The 13,497-nt window shown below is 51.5% G+C and overlaps 1 protein-coding gene across 2 annotated transcripts in view; it reads right to left on the reverse strand.

Moving 5' to 3' along the window:
- IL17RD (interleukin 17 receptor D) overlaps positions 1-12,496 on the reverse strand; it is a 59,374-nt gene extending 46,878 nt beyond the window's left edge. For both annotated transcript variants that reach the window (XM_073230741.1, XM_017660793.3), the window contains exon 1: positions 12,254-12,496. In XM_073230741.1, the coding sequence (XP_073086842.1) occupies positions 12,254-12,379 (126 nt within the window). In that variant the 5' untranslated portion in view covers positions 12,380-12,496. The remainder of the gene's footprint in view (positions 1-12,253) is intronic.
- Between the last annotated feature and the right edge of the window lie 1,001 nt (positions 12,497-13,497).

Raw genomic sequence — 13,497 nt, forward strand, 5'->3', positions numbered from 1 at the left:
GTTATCCACAGACCATCAGTGAGTAACAAAAACAGAGGCCCAGGTTGTGCTACTTTGATCAAATTATGGCAAAAAGAAAAAAAAACTGTCCTTTGCATTTAAGATAGTAGTTGTATTCAGGGCATATCTTTGAGGCACACCACAATAGTTTTTATCGCATGTCTTGGGGAGCGAAGGGAAATTCATCCTGAGTGCAGATTTATAGAACCAATACCGTGTGTTAAACAGCAAGGAGGTTGGAAGTGTTAGGAGGCTAAGAGAGGGGGGAGGGAGACTATTTGCTCATTTTAGGATGTTTCCTGTTGCAGCATCCCTGGCCCTCACCAAGTGCTGGTAGCAAACCGCCACCTCCCAGTTAGGACAACCCAAAATGTGTCCAGTCTTCCCTCAAGTCACCCCGATTGAGAACCACTATGCTGAATCAAATTCGAGGCCCCGTCTGCCAAATGCTGCCTGATTTCTTTCTATCCAGGGAAAATTTCAGAGCCAGAGGAGCCATGCAGCCTCTGCTCTCTGCCCCGGGGAAGCTCTCTGCGTTCTCTCTCCCACCAAAACCGAGGGTAGCAGAGTCAGGGAAACGAGCGCTCTTGCCGCGGTGCCCACAGCAAACCAGACTGAGACCCGCCACCTGTCCCCAGGCGCAGACTGGCCCAGCCTTTGTGTCGGGCCTGCGTTCCAGCACAGGGGCCCGGTGCTGCCCTGGGTGCCCCGCATCCCTGCCAGCGTCCAGGACGCGGCTGTCTGGCCTTTCGCTGTTGGGCCACGGAGGGGACTGTGGACCCGGTGCCAGGGAAAAAAGTGAAAAGCAAGGTTGAAGCTCTGCGGTCCATTCTCTGGATGCTGAATGTCCCACTATTCCATCTCGGCATGACACTTCACGGCCAGCAGGGGAGGAGGCCTGGCCCTGAAGGCTGGACAAACGCCCTCCCAGTCCTCCCTGGGCTTATGAATAAAAGATGGAGGTTTTTGTCTCTGCTGTTTCCCTCAACCCCCTAAGAATAACAACTCGTTGCTTTTTGATGTTTTAACTTACTTGGAAAAATAATCAATATTAGCTTTCCATGTCTTTGGCCCTTAAAGCTGGGTAGGGGCAAATAAAAGAGAGAAAAACCCATGTAATTAGGTAAAAGATAGTAATTCAAGTTAAACTAATGACTGTCTGGAAGGGTCTCTAATAAAATAATTTAGGCAGTAGGCAATCACAGAATTCAAAGGCTGGAAACTGACTTGGAGGACATGTTTTGAGCGAAGTGGCCTTTATTGGAAGTAAAGTTCGATGTTTTCTTAGCACAAAGGAAAGGAATGGCTGAATTTTGGTGTGAGGAAGCACTCAACCGTAAAGCTACCCCAGCCAAACGGGGGTTTTAATGGGAACTCATTCCCAGTCGCTGAGGGCGACGTGTGCAACTGTTTGCAACAAGCCCGTGTGAATAGCAGAAACCTTAAGCATTCTTGAGACGCAGCACTTCTAATTTTGAGAGAGCACGGTTGATTTCAAACGGTCTTTAAGGAAGAGATTATATTACAAGCTGGCACGAATGACACCCTGCACTTCCTTTGGACTCTAAGTAAGAGCGGAAGCCTTAATGGAAGGCATCACGTTTTTAAAAAAAGATATCACAAGACTGGGTTAAACCCTAGAAAGGTCTCTACGTGAAACAATTTCAAGTAGAAAAAACTCAAGCGGAAAAGTTCATTGTTACAACTGCATCCGCATTTGTTACCTATCAATACCTAAAATACAACATCACCATATCACCTTTAGAGGGATCTTGCCAAGATGGGGGGCTATCTACACGCCAAGCGATCTTGAGTCTTCAGGATGCATGTAATAAAAGACCAAGAAAACAGGTGGAGGGACAGTTCTAGATCAAAGGAGACTAAAGAGATAGGATGTCTACAAGCAAGAAGTGATCCTCATTTGAATTCTGGGATGTGATTCAGACAGAAATCTTCAAGGACGTGTAAAGGACAAGTGAGGTATGCGGGCGCAGAGAACTGGTGACTCTAGGTAAAGGGGAAATAGGCGTTCATTTCACTGTTCTTTAAACTTTCCTGACAATTTTCAGGATCCAAAATATGGGAGAGCGTAAAGAGAAGGCTAAGCACAGGTGATGGGCTGCCTGCAGGTCTGGGTAGGGGACAGGGCAGCAACTTGACCTTCCTGTTTAGCTTCAGAAAGTGCATGCCCCAAAATATCACTAATATTTTAAAAGTGAAAATTACAGAAAGTCTTGATATAGAATAGATCCAGGACAAGAATAAAATTTTTAAAACATAGCATGACTTACTTCTAGTCACTTAACTGGGCAGGGATAGGGGAGAGGGATTTGCACATTGCAGATATTTAGAACATTCATGTTTCTGCTTTTAAAAAATGTGTAGGTCCTTTGAAAACTATCTTTAGACCCCTAAAATTCTTCCACAGTTTGTCATCATTTTCTCCTCTTGTCAGAATGTCTACTAATTTAAAACCTTCTTAGAATGGCTCTTTAAAACTTCCCTCCCTTCTTCTGCCCAAACTCTACCCTGTTATCCACCCCTATCTTTTTTTAATGAGATCAAAGCAATGATTACACTACCCCTGACCACTTCGAAAACCATGCATTTTAAAAATTAGAAAGTGTGACCCTGAAGGAAATGAAGAAAGCTCAGCAGGTGGGCAACGTGCTCAACTGAAAAGACATCAGGGCAAAATTTCTCTCCCTCCAGGACTTTGCAACTCAGGGAGAACAATGAGACAGACAGCACGTCCAGAGCAGCCGTAAGAGGGACCTGGTGACTGCCACCTTGAGTGCGGCAGACACTGGGACCCCACCACTCCAGCCCCCAGCCCCCAAGCCGTCTCTGGGCAGCACAGCGAGATGTCACATTTTCTCTACTTAATTTCGGTAAAACTCCATGACCTCTTTCTCAAATTGAAAAGGCACTGCTATTTCTTTAAGCCACAGGAGCTATCTCTAGTGAAGCCTTCCAAGGATTTCATTAATTCATAGCCAGCCAACCAGGACTTTTCCCACAGTCTCCCACAAGAAAGCCCGGGAAGTCACTGACTGCTTGGCTGGATCTGAATATGAGCAGAGGTAAGACGAGAAATCTCTAGTTCCTCCCACAGGGAGCACGGGGCGAGAAAATCAAAGCCGGGCAAAAACTCATTACCCCAGCTGGCCCGCAAACCCACAGCCCTGGAAAGAAGGCGGAGAGCATCTCTGAGCCTGGATGTGCCGTCTAGCGGCTTTGGGAAGTGGAATGCATTCACAACCGGAGGGGAGTGGTAAGAAAACGAGACCTGTACCTCTGCTCAAAAGACAGTTTTCACACCAAAGGGGGGCTGCTGCTAGGCAGCGAGGGTCATTTTATTCACACCATTTCAGAAAGTCCAAGACTAGGAATGCTTAGTTAGTGCTTAGCGGTGGCTTTGTACATTTTGTTCACCCACAGCACAGGGCAACCTGGACTGTCCAAACATCCCCTCTTCTAGCAACTGAGGCTGCGAAGTGCAACTGCCAGCCAGAGCCCTCCCTGACCACCAGTCCTGTGGCTCCCAGGCTACCGCCCAGCAGCCGGCCGGCGTGGGGCACACAGCACCCACGATTGCAGCGAGCATGAGTGAGTGTGTTTGTAGCATACTCTTGGCACCTAGTTAGGAGGACACAAGTAACCACAGAACTTCAGAGGAAACTGTTACTACAATTGCTCGCCTTAGATGTCACCTCCTCGGAGAAGCCACCTGAGATCAGCCATGTGTGCCGTCACTCTCGCCACCTATTTTAACCTCCTGCAGACCGCTTCGGCATTCGAGAAACATGCAGGGAGGGCCTACTATGTGCCCACCACTGACCTTCTGATGCAGCAGGAAGGAAACAGAGGAAGGCTCTGCCCTCCTGGTACTGACACTGCAGTGGAAAGATGGACAGACGGACTATGTGTGTCTCTGAGAAGTCACTAGCGGTTACCAAGGGGGAGGGGGAGGGCGAGGGCGATAAAGGGGCAGGATAATCTGCAATCACAATATAAGGTGGTCATGGGGACGGCAGTACAGCTCGGAGAAGGTCAGTGACTCTGTGACATCTCTCCACGTTGACGGGGTGACCGCGCTAGAGGGGGTGAGGATTTAATAATATGGGTAACTGCTGAACCACTGGGCTGTACATTTGAAACCAACATAAAACTGTGTATGAAGGATACTGCAATAAAAAAAAAAAGAAATACCGTGTGTGTCTCATGGTGGAGAGTTCTGTGGAGAAAGACCAAGTGGGGAAGAGAAGACAGAGCGGCAGATGGCCGTTTTAAGTAGGGAGGTCAGGTCCGACATTCCTCCACTACCATGTAAGCTCCAGAAATCAGGCTGCCCACAGAGAAAGCAGCACATACCTACTGAATGAAGCAACGGCCCCGAGGGTCCCTTATCAAGCCCTTCATCTGCTGCGGAAACCTTCCGATCGCCCCACTATTGACATGCACCACATTATCTAGTCCCAACCTTCCGGCCCCACCCGCCACCAGCTCTGCGCAAATCTTTCTCTAGGCAACCCCCTGTCCCTACCCCACCTCCCAGCGCCAAGGCCTGCCTGCCTCACCCTCGGAGCCCTTCCGACAATCATCCTCTGAACCATCCAAATTGTCTTCTTCATAAACAAATCAAGCTGCTGCGCCCTCCCTGCATCACTGCAGAGGGCGGAACGCCCCGCACTACATCTGGAGGCAGCGCGAGGAAGGGCTTGGCTTTACTAAAGGCCAGAGTCACCTGGGGGGTTTGGAGCAGTGTGGTGGGCCTCGACGCAGGGTAAACTGAGGTGGGGCAAGAAGCCGGTTACTGAGAACCAACTGAGACATGAGCTAAAAAGCCAGAGTGTACGGTGGGTGCCAACGGTGCCTCAGACCCCTGCTCACCTTCACGCTGTTTCTCACATCGGCAAGTGCGTGAGGTGGAACATTCTAGGATGAGGAGCAGCAGACACTGTGCGCGGTTCCGGTTTCCCTGGGAAGAGTGGGCAGTTCGGAGAGAGGACAGAGAGCTCCCCGGACCCTGGAATCCTTCCTGCGTCTTCCTGTCTCTGAGCCCCTGGGCCTCTTTCCTGCAGCCCCACGAGAATGCGGAGCCACTACGGCCTGGTGCCTAGTCCTACTCATCTTTGTCTTATCCCGCAAAACACAGCTAACTACAGAACTACACCGCGACTTGCCACAGCGGAGCTCCTCCAAAAACCATCTCTTCCCTCCTCACTCCAAATAGTCTTCTTGAATTTCAGACGTGGAGCAGTCACAAGAAATCCTAACTGCGCACCTGTGCCCCACCTGAAACACACGCGCCCGCTCGAGGAAGGAGGCAATCAACTGTCACTCAACAGGGGCCAGATCTGGCGGACTGCATTTTCCTCGGTTAAAAGGGGGGCTGTTTCAGGAGAGGAGAAACCAGAAATCACCTGGACAGAATAAAATCACAGAGAAAAGGTTTCTAAACCACACAGCCTGTCTCAGGAAAACACACCTCTTCATTCCAAGGAAACCCTCCTTGTATCCACATCAACCCTCCCACTCTCCAGTAAAACAGTCCATCTCAGAACAGAAGTCTGGGGCCATGGCCAGCATTTTTCAAACAGTTACCATTCAGTGGGGAGGGGGAAAAATCTACAAAACTAACAAACAGAACACTTGGAAAAACTAGTTTTTAAAGATAGAAAGTACTATTTAAATGTAACCGTCTTTTGATTTCAAAACGATTCATATGAAGCATTCATTTAATGTGTGGAATGCATATATCCATCTGAACATTTTAATTATTCCCTCTTCAAAGTTGTACTCCAATTTTATACAGCATTTCTGATAATTCCAGCAAGCTTCCCAACAGTGAAATACTTTGAAGGGAAAGCCTCATGACTAACGTCTGTTAGATCAGGTTTGGAATGAAGAAACCTATAATAAAAATACAATTCAGTATACTCCCAACAAGACTTGCCATCTAGTGCCCTTTCAACTGTTAAGGTGCCAGCCTGATGCAAATACGATATTTTACCATTAGGTTTACTCTAAAAAAAATTGCTTCTTAAAAGTGCACACTAGAGGTAGTTTTCACTTACGCTATTAAATCAGACAATTTATAGGCCAACTTCCGTTTTCAAAGAGAATTACATGTGTGTTCACATCAGATCTTTATTTTGTCATCTACCCAGTGATTTGCTGAGGACAGCTGGTACCTATTAAGGCGCCCCTTTAAATGTTGTAGCTTTAATTAGCTACATCTACCTTCCCCCAACATTTCCAAACAAGAAACCAAAGAAAAGGGAAGCCATGTTTATCATGGAAGCTTTGAACAAGGGAGTTGTAAATACTAAAACTGTTTGGGAAAGGATGAGGGACAGTCTCCCCAGAGGTATTCCTGGTATTATTTAAGCCACAATCTTCTTACTTGGACTTCTGAGCACATGAGACCAAGCAGACAGAGGGTACAAGCAGGGAACAAGCTGACTATGGGACACCAGGCTACTCCCAGACTCTGAAGCGTTTCCAACTCACACAATGAGAAACCCAGCCGACTTTAACCTGCCACTATGCAGACAAAATGCACACTGATTTGATTACAATGTAGGCTTCCCTACTGTAAAAAAAAAAAAAATACTCATTTATGCCTTCAGGACCTCAAGTGTGAATTATGTCAACAGGCTAAACTTCGGGCAAGATAAGGAGTCATCTCAAGGATTCCCCCTCAGATCTGGTTTCTTCCTAGAGACTTGCCCAGCCTGCATCTGCAGTCAGACGACCTCTTTCATAGGAAATCCTCACTCCTGGGTTTGTCTTTTCAATCAGCCGGTGGCCCTGCTGAGTTTAGAGTGGCAGAGAGGAAGTGGCCTGTGGTTAAACAGAGGAAATACCAAGGCATTTTAATAGAGCAAATAGTCTCTTTACTTCCCACAGGGAAGAGCTTCAAAGGCCCAGGGCCCAGGAGGAGACAGCGTGCTGCCGGGCCATCAGTCAGCTAATTGTATGTCAGGCCCATTCAGAACATCCCTGCAGCCTAGACAAACAGTGCCGGGAGGACATTGCCTCCCACCGGCCAGCGAGTCAGGCTGCCTGGAGACAAAGCCAGTGGTACCAGCACAGACGGGACCCCTGGGCTTGCTGAAGGCAGGGGACCCTCCAAACGTGGAGCAAACGGGAACCAAAAAGCTCCTGGCTGCTACAGGAGGGGTCAGGAGAGGGGTACCGCCCCCCCCACCTGAGCCTGGACACCTTCTGGGGGACCTGAGTCCCCCACCTCGGCCCATCCTCTTATAAATTGGTGGTGGGGGTGCCGAGGCTTCCAGAAGCCTCAAAACCCATCCATCAGAGGCAGACACAGGAGGCAATGAAGAATGAAAGGGACAATTAACTGCTGATGGGGTGGCCCCAGCAGCAGCAGCCATCTGCTGGCGCTCAGTATGTGAAAAGCTCAGGGGCCGGTGGGGAAGACAGGGTCTGAAAGCTTAGCAAAACAAAACAAAACAAAAAGCCCAACACGTTTTAAGCCAAATGAAGCATGAAAAAATACTCAACTTAAAATAAAGACTTAAAAATCACTGGCGGTTCTTTCTTTTGTAGAGAAGCCGTCTGGAAGGTCTGAACTGCTGAGAATGTGATTTGGATCCTACCTTAACTCTTTCCGGAGACTGTTTTCCAGACAAGCCCAGCTGTTCTCTGAGGAACCTAGTGGGATGTCAGGTCCCCTTCACTCCCAGCCTTCTCTACAACCCCAGGTCTCAGGCAACCCCCAAAATGGGGTACCGTACCCAGACGCCCCCTCAGCCAGCCTGGCCCCTTTCACTGGTCAGAGCTCTGACAAGTTCCCCCCTTTCCTCTCTTAAGTAATGTAAAGCCAAAGCGATGTAAAGTTAGGTGATGTAAAGCCAAACACTGATCCTACAGGTTTAGAATGCGGATTCTCCTCCCCTCCTCCGACCGCGGAAAGGGCCTGTCTCCTAAAGCAGAGGCTCTCCTCGCAGACAGAGCTTGAGCGGGGCTTGCTCCAGTGCCAATTCCCGGGCCCCACCTCACTCCGTTCCGGGCCCATCAGCCTCGAATCTGCATTTTAACGAGCTCGCAAGGCAATCCTGCCACCGGAAGCCCCTGGGCTTCACTTTGATTGAGACTTCGTCTTTGGAAGGAAATGCTGCCACAGCCAGCACATGCTTGCTGGTTTCATTTACCCCGCTGCAGCCCTAAGTTGAAAGCAAGCAAAGCGCCCAGGCGCTGCAGGGGCTCTGGGGTCAGTGGGATGGATGGGGGTGCAGAGAAAGGAAGGCTGCTTATGAGATGGACCCAGGCCAGGAGGATTCCCAATTAACACAGCAAAACAGGCTGGAAGAAAGCACTGCAGTCCTTATAAAAATCTCTCTGAAAAATGTGTCAACCAGGGCTGAGTCATTTGTAGCCAAGAATTCTGTACGGGACACCAGAGCATGTACAACACGGATGACATGGCCCCAGGACAGCCAGACCAGACGCAGGCTTGGGAGCCATGAGCTGCAAGTGAATGAAAACGGATCCAATTCAGAATCAAATAAACATGCCTGGGCCCACAGCCAAGGAAACTTCTTGGATTGGACTTTTATCAGGGACCTAAATTTTAACCAGCTGGAACTTCTTCTTTTCCAAGTACCACCCTATTCCTTCCTACCTTTTGAGATGAAGTATTTGCCTTAAATGGGAAACTTGCACTTCATTGTAAAGACGATGCCAGCGTTCTGGCTTCCTGAATCCCTGAAGGAGCAGGCTGTCTGGAGGGTAGAAATTTGTTTCGGGGATAGAAGACCAGAGAAGATGTACCCCATTTGGGTTGGAAGGCAAGAAATGTTCCCTCGTCCTTCACTGCAGGAAAAGCCATGAAATAGAGACCTGTGGGAGCAGCTTCTTCATTCTTTGTTCCATAAAAAAGCCTCTCAAAACAACCAGCAGGACAACAGGGGAAAAACCCTGAGCACAGGCTACTGACAGGAACCTACCCACCACAAACAAACCATCCCACCATCAACACACCATCAACAAGCCAATGAGGATAGCGGTCCCTAGAGCAAGTTTTACAAACTGTTACTTCATTGGGAAAACTGTATTTATTACTCAGAGAGCAACTTTAGATGTTAAGGGCTCTAAGATTTTTTTTTTTAAATAGAGGAAGTGTGTCCACAGCTCATTTCTAAAACATTGAGCTGCGTTCAAGATGGTATCGGCCCCTTAACTGCCCCTCAAACAATGGGAGGTTGTGAAATCTGACCACTTAAACCAGGCCGGCTCCTCCGAGGGCAGCCCCGGAGGGGGTGCTAGCAGAGCAGCCGAGGGGTAGCCGGCTGCAGTCATCTGGCAAGTCCTGAGAAAACACACATTCCTGCAGGGGCAAGAGTTCCCGCAACAGATGTTCCCAGGAGATCAAGGGGGGTGATTCGTTCAGCTCGTCTGCAGCACTCACATCCTGCCCCTCCCTCAGGGCTCACCTCTCCGCCCTGCCGCCCTGCCGCCCACCTCCCCTCGCAGATCCTGGGTGACCTAGACCCACAGGAAGCCCTCTCCTGTTTGCATCGCATACAATCAGCCCTTGTTCATCTGTGTGCACAGAGACCCGTTAGACTGTAAGCAACCTCAGAACCGGGACCAACATCTATGGGCTGATACACCCACTATGTGGTAGGGGACTTGGGCATTAAACAAATACCCACATCACTGTGCACCAGTACTACTGGCCAGCGCTCCGACACAGCAAGCTCTGGAAAAACTTACCTAGGGAGATAGGGGCAGGCTTCCTGCAGGAGAGTTACTAGAGCTGAGAGGGGAGGCTGAGGTGGTAAGAGAAAGAAGGCAGGAAGGCACAGCATGTGCAAAATCCTGCAGCGGAGAGAACTCGGAAGCTTGGTTCTCTGATTCTCTCCGCCCTTCTTAAAATCTATCATTTGATTGAGGATTTAGCTGAACGGCTGCAGGGTCTAGTTGGGCTCAGCCACGATTTACAGGAAGCTAGGCCCTGAGGGCACCAAGATGAGGTTAAGTGCTTGGCTAAAGAAACTAGTCAGGCTGAAGACACAGATGTGAACAGATCCTGAAGATGCAGTTCGGTCAGCACCAAAGCGCAAGGACCTGCATGAGAAGGTGAAGCACTTGGGGCGGAATGGCGTTCGGGGAGGGCTTCTGAGCTGAGTCTTAGGTCAAGCAGGGCCTCTCAGGGAAGGCACCCCAGGAGCAGGGAATGTGTGGGACAGCATGAGGGCACTGGAGTTAGGGAGAAGGGTGGGAGGGGCTGAAACTGGAAAGATGGGTATGCGGACAGGTGCAGGTGGGTCAGGGAAAGCTGTGGCTCCAGCAGGTGCATGGTAGGCAAGTCCAAGAGGGAAAAGCCATGTACCAGGTTGCAAAGAGCCTAGCACCAGAGAGACGGCCCAGAGGCTTCCATGCTTACTCAAACAGGGAGTGGAAGATCCTGGGGAAGGACTAATGGGGCCAAAGTAGGTGCTGTTGAGAAGGTCACCCACAACGAGGAGCTGTGGTGGAAGAAAAGTCAGCAAGAGCAGAAGGCCACCTGGCCAGGGCTCACCACTAATTCTGTGGGGGTTCAGGTTCCGAGGAGGATAACACTGCTACGTGCAGACAGAACAAAACCCGCAGCTCGGCTCCTTTGGGACACCACCATGCCTGGCATGAGAACTTCACCATCTTAGTGCACTGAACATGAAGGCATGGAGCCAACTGCAGAAAGGCAGCAAATGGACCTGACCCACTGGTGCTGTCATACGAAAACCAGGAATAAAATGCCTGTGATGCTCTTGGAGTTATTCAGTTTAGATCCAAAAATTTAAGAGGACCAATAAATCAACATGAGATAGCCTTAAGGAATTTTTTTTTAAATCTAAAAACTGGACAAAACTTGGTACCTATAAAAAAATTGATATTTTACTAAAATGGGACAGAGTGAGAAAATGTGCTGTTCACCACAAGTCAGATGGAGGAGTTGGTGGGAGGGTGGGTAACAGCTGTAGTGCAGCTCTTGGGTCTGAGGAGCTCGCAGCTGCCTGGCTCATACTTGGTTTTCTGCACTGTTTCTCTGAATATGGCCCAAGTGAGCTGAAGGTACCAGCCTGTGCCCCTAGAGGGGTGTCCACCAGGTCCTAGGCCTTGACTGCGCTGAGGCAGTTCAGAGGGCCCCAGAAAAGGTGGGGGTCGACGTTGGTCTAAGCGAACCACCATATCTCCACCCCTCAGAGCAAGTGCAGGGGAAACTAGGAAATCCCCATTTACTCCCATTTCCCAGGTGAAGAAACTGAGGCCCAGGAGTAGCACCACAGCCCTGTCGGTGGCTGCCGGAGAGCGAAGCCCGCATCCTCTCCACAAGGCCTGACAACAGGCCCGCCCTGGCCTCGGAGGGAGGTGGAAGCAGGTGGATGGTCTCCGGGTCAGGGGCGGCCCAAGCCCAGAACTCCAGGTGGGGACCCGGGACCTCAGTGCCCCACCACACGGCCCCCTGCCCCTGCCCCAGCCCCACTGCCCAGACAGAGTTAAAGCGCTCCAGGCACACGGCGAAAGTCTGTGCGCCTCTACCGTCTCGTCTCGGGCAACTGACGGAGGTGACAAACTCATGCCTCCCTTTGGCGGTGAAGAATACCAGCGACTCGGGCTCCGGCGGGGACGGAGGGAGGCGTACATCACCCGTGAGAACATTCGTGGGACGAAGGGCTGAACCGGGGAGCAAACTTTCCCATTAGTTAGGAGTCGAGGCTTGGATGAAGGGTAACACGGCGCAGCCTATTAGGAACAAAGCGGCCCCGAAAGGGGGCGCGTCCCTCCCCAGCGCTCCGTGTCCCCTCCCTGGCAGCCCCGGGCCTCTCAGAGGCGCGCACTGGAGGTCCAGCGGGCGACTCTTCACTCCCCTGCCAAAGCGCCCCGCGTTCGGACAGCTCGGAGCATCCCAGCCCCGGGGGGCGCAGCCCAGAGGCGGAGGAGGTCCCGGTCCGGGAACAAAGGGTGGGGCGCCCTGCTCCCGCCCGCCCTCCGAGCGGGACCCCGGCCGGCGGCCGCGCCTCATTAGCACCACAAAGCCGGAGGTCGGCGGCCCCTTTCTTCCAGGCCGGGGCCGGCGGACGCACGTTCCGGGAGGACGGGCGGGAGCAGCGGGGATCCCAGCCCGGCCGCTGACTCCCCGCAGAGCCCGCAGGCCGGCGCGGGCTCGGCTGCCCGCGGACACCTGTGCGCGCCGTGCCCCCCGAGCTTCTGGGGACGAAGAGGAGTTTCTCCTTACCCTCCAGCCGCAGGTGTCGGCGCCCCGCGCTCTGCTGGGGCCGCCAGCCGCCACCGCCAGCTGCGAGCCGTTGAGGCAGGCGTTGACTGTAAAGAAGACGGAGCAGAGCTGCAGCCACGGGGCCATGGCCGTGCGCTCGCCCTGCCCGGCCCTAGTCTGCACCCCAGCAGCCAGCCTCTGGCCAGCCCGGAGTGGGCGGTGGCGTGGGCGCCAGCGGCCGAGTGGGGCGCACCACCGAGCATGCGCCGCCAGTCCGCGCCCCGCCCCTTTACCCGGGGCCACGCCCCCAGCCTCCGCTCGCAGACTCAGGTCCCGCCCCTGCAGTCCTGTCCTCCTCAGCTCCGCCCCCTCCCTCTAGGCCACGCCCCCACGGGCCCGCCCCGCGTGAGTAGGCGGCTGCAGTTTTTACCTCGTCACCTGAAGTCTTCCAAGTGGTGCCTGCTCCCGGCAAACACTCGGGAAGCCAAATAACAATAATAGTCTCAATAATAATTTAATAAACACGTACTGTTTGCCAGGCCTCTCCTTGAATCCTCCCAACCATGCAGATGGCTCCAGTATTACTGTCATCCCATTTTTCAGTGCGTAAAAGTTAGGGTAAAGGAGGTAGTTGGAGAAATCCTGGCTTGGGACCTCGGACAAATGACTCGCTCCCACCACGTTCCTGTCCGTCCCCCTATAAATCCGAATAATGAAAGAAAGTATTCTAGTCTGGGGAGGATTCTACCGGTTAACACAAGGGCTCCGTAAACGCCACAATCTGTTACTAACTAACTTGCATAATAACCATGCAACCGGTCCCTGCCATATCTGAGACTGAAATCCAGATCTGACGAAAACTATACTCTTAACCACCACACCTGTCAAACTTACCCTTGTGAGTGTGGTATCACTAAAGGAGGAAGCTGAGGCTCGAAGAAGTGGAGTCGCCAAGGTCATGTGACTTTCACCACGAGCCTCTGCCTCCTCTGACTGGTATCTGTGCACCTGAATCCCCCCTCTCGCCCTTCCCCATTGCCCCATCCCTCATCTGTGCCACCACTTCCTCCTCCTCCATAATTTCCTAAGAGCTTTTCCTAATTTCACTTTTGTCCCAAAATGCAATGTCTTTCTCCATCCTAGATCCAGAGCGATCTCCAAAACAGTAAATCAGACCACTGACTTCTCCTGATTTACCATCTTCTTGGGTGGCTTTTATTCAGTGGCCATTTAGAACAAACCCCATACTGGCCTCAGCCTCTCCC

Source organism: Manis javanica, chromosome 3, assembly GCF_040802235.1.
Source record: "Manis javanica isolate MJ-LG chromosome 3, MJ_LKY, whole genome shotgun sequence".
Classification (NCBI taxonomy): domain Eukaryota; kingdom Metazoa; phylum Chordata; class Mammalia; order Pholidota; family Manidae; genus Manis; species Manis javanica.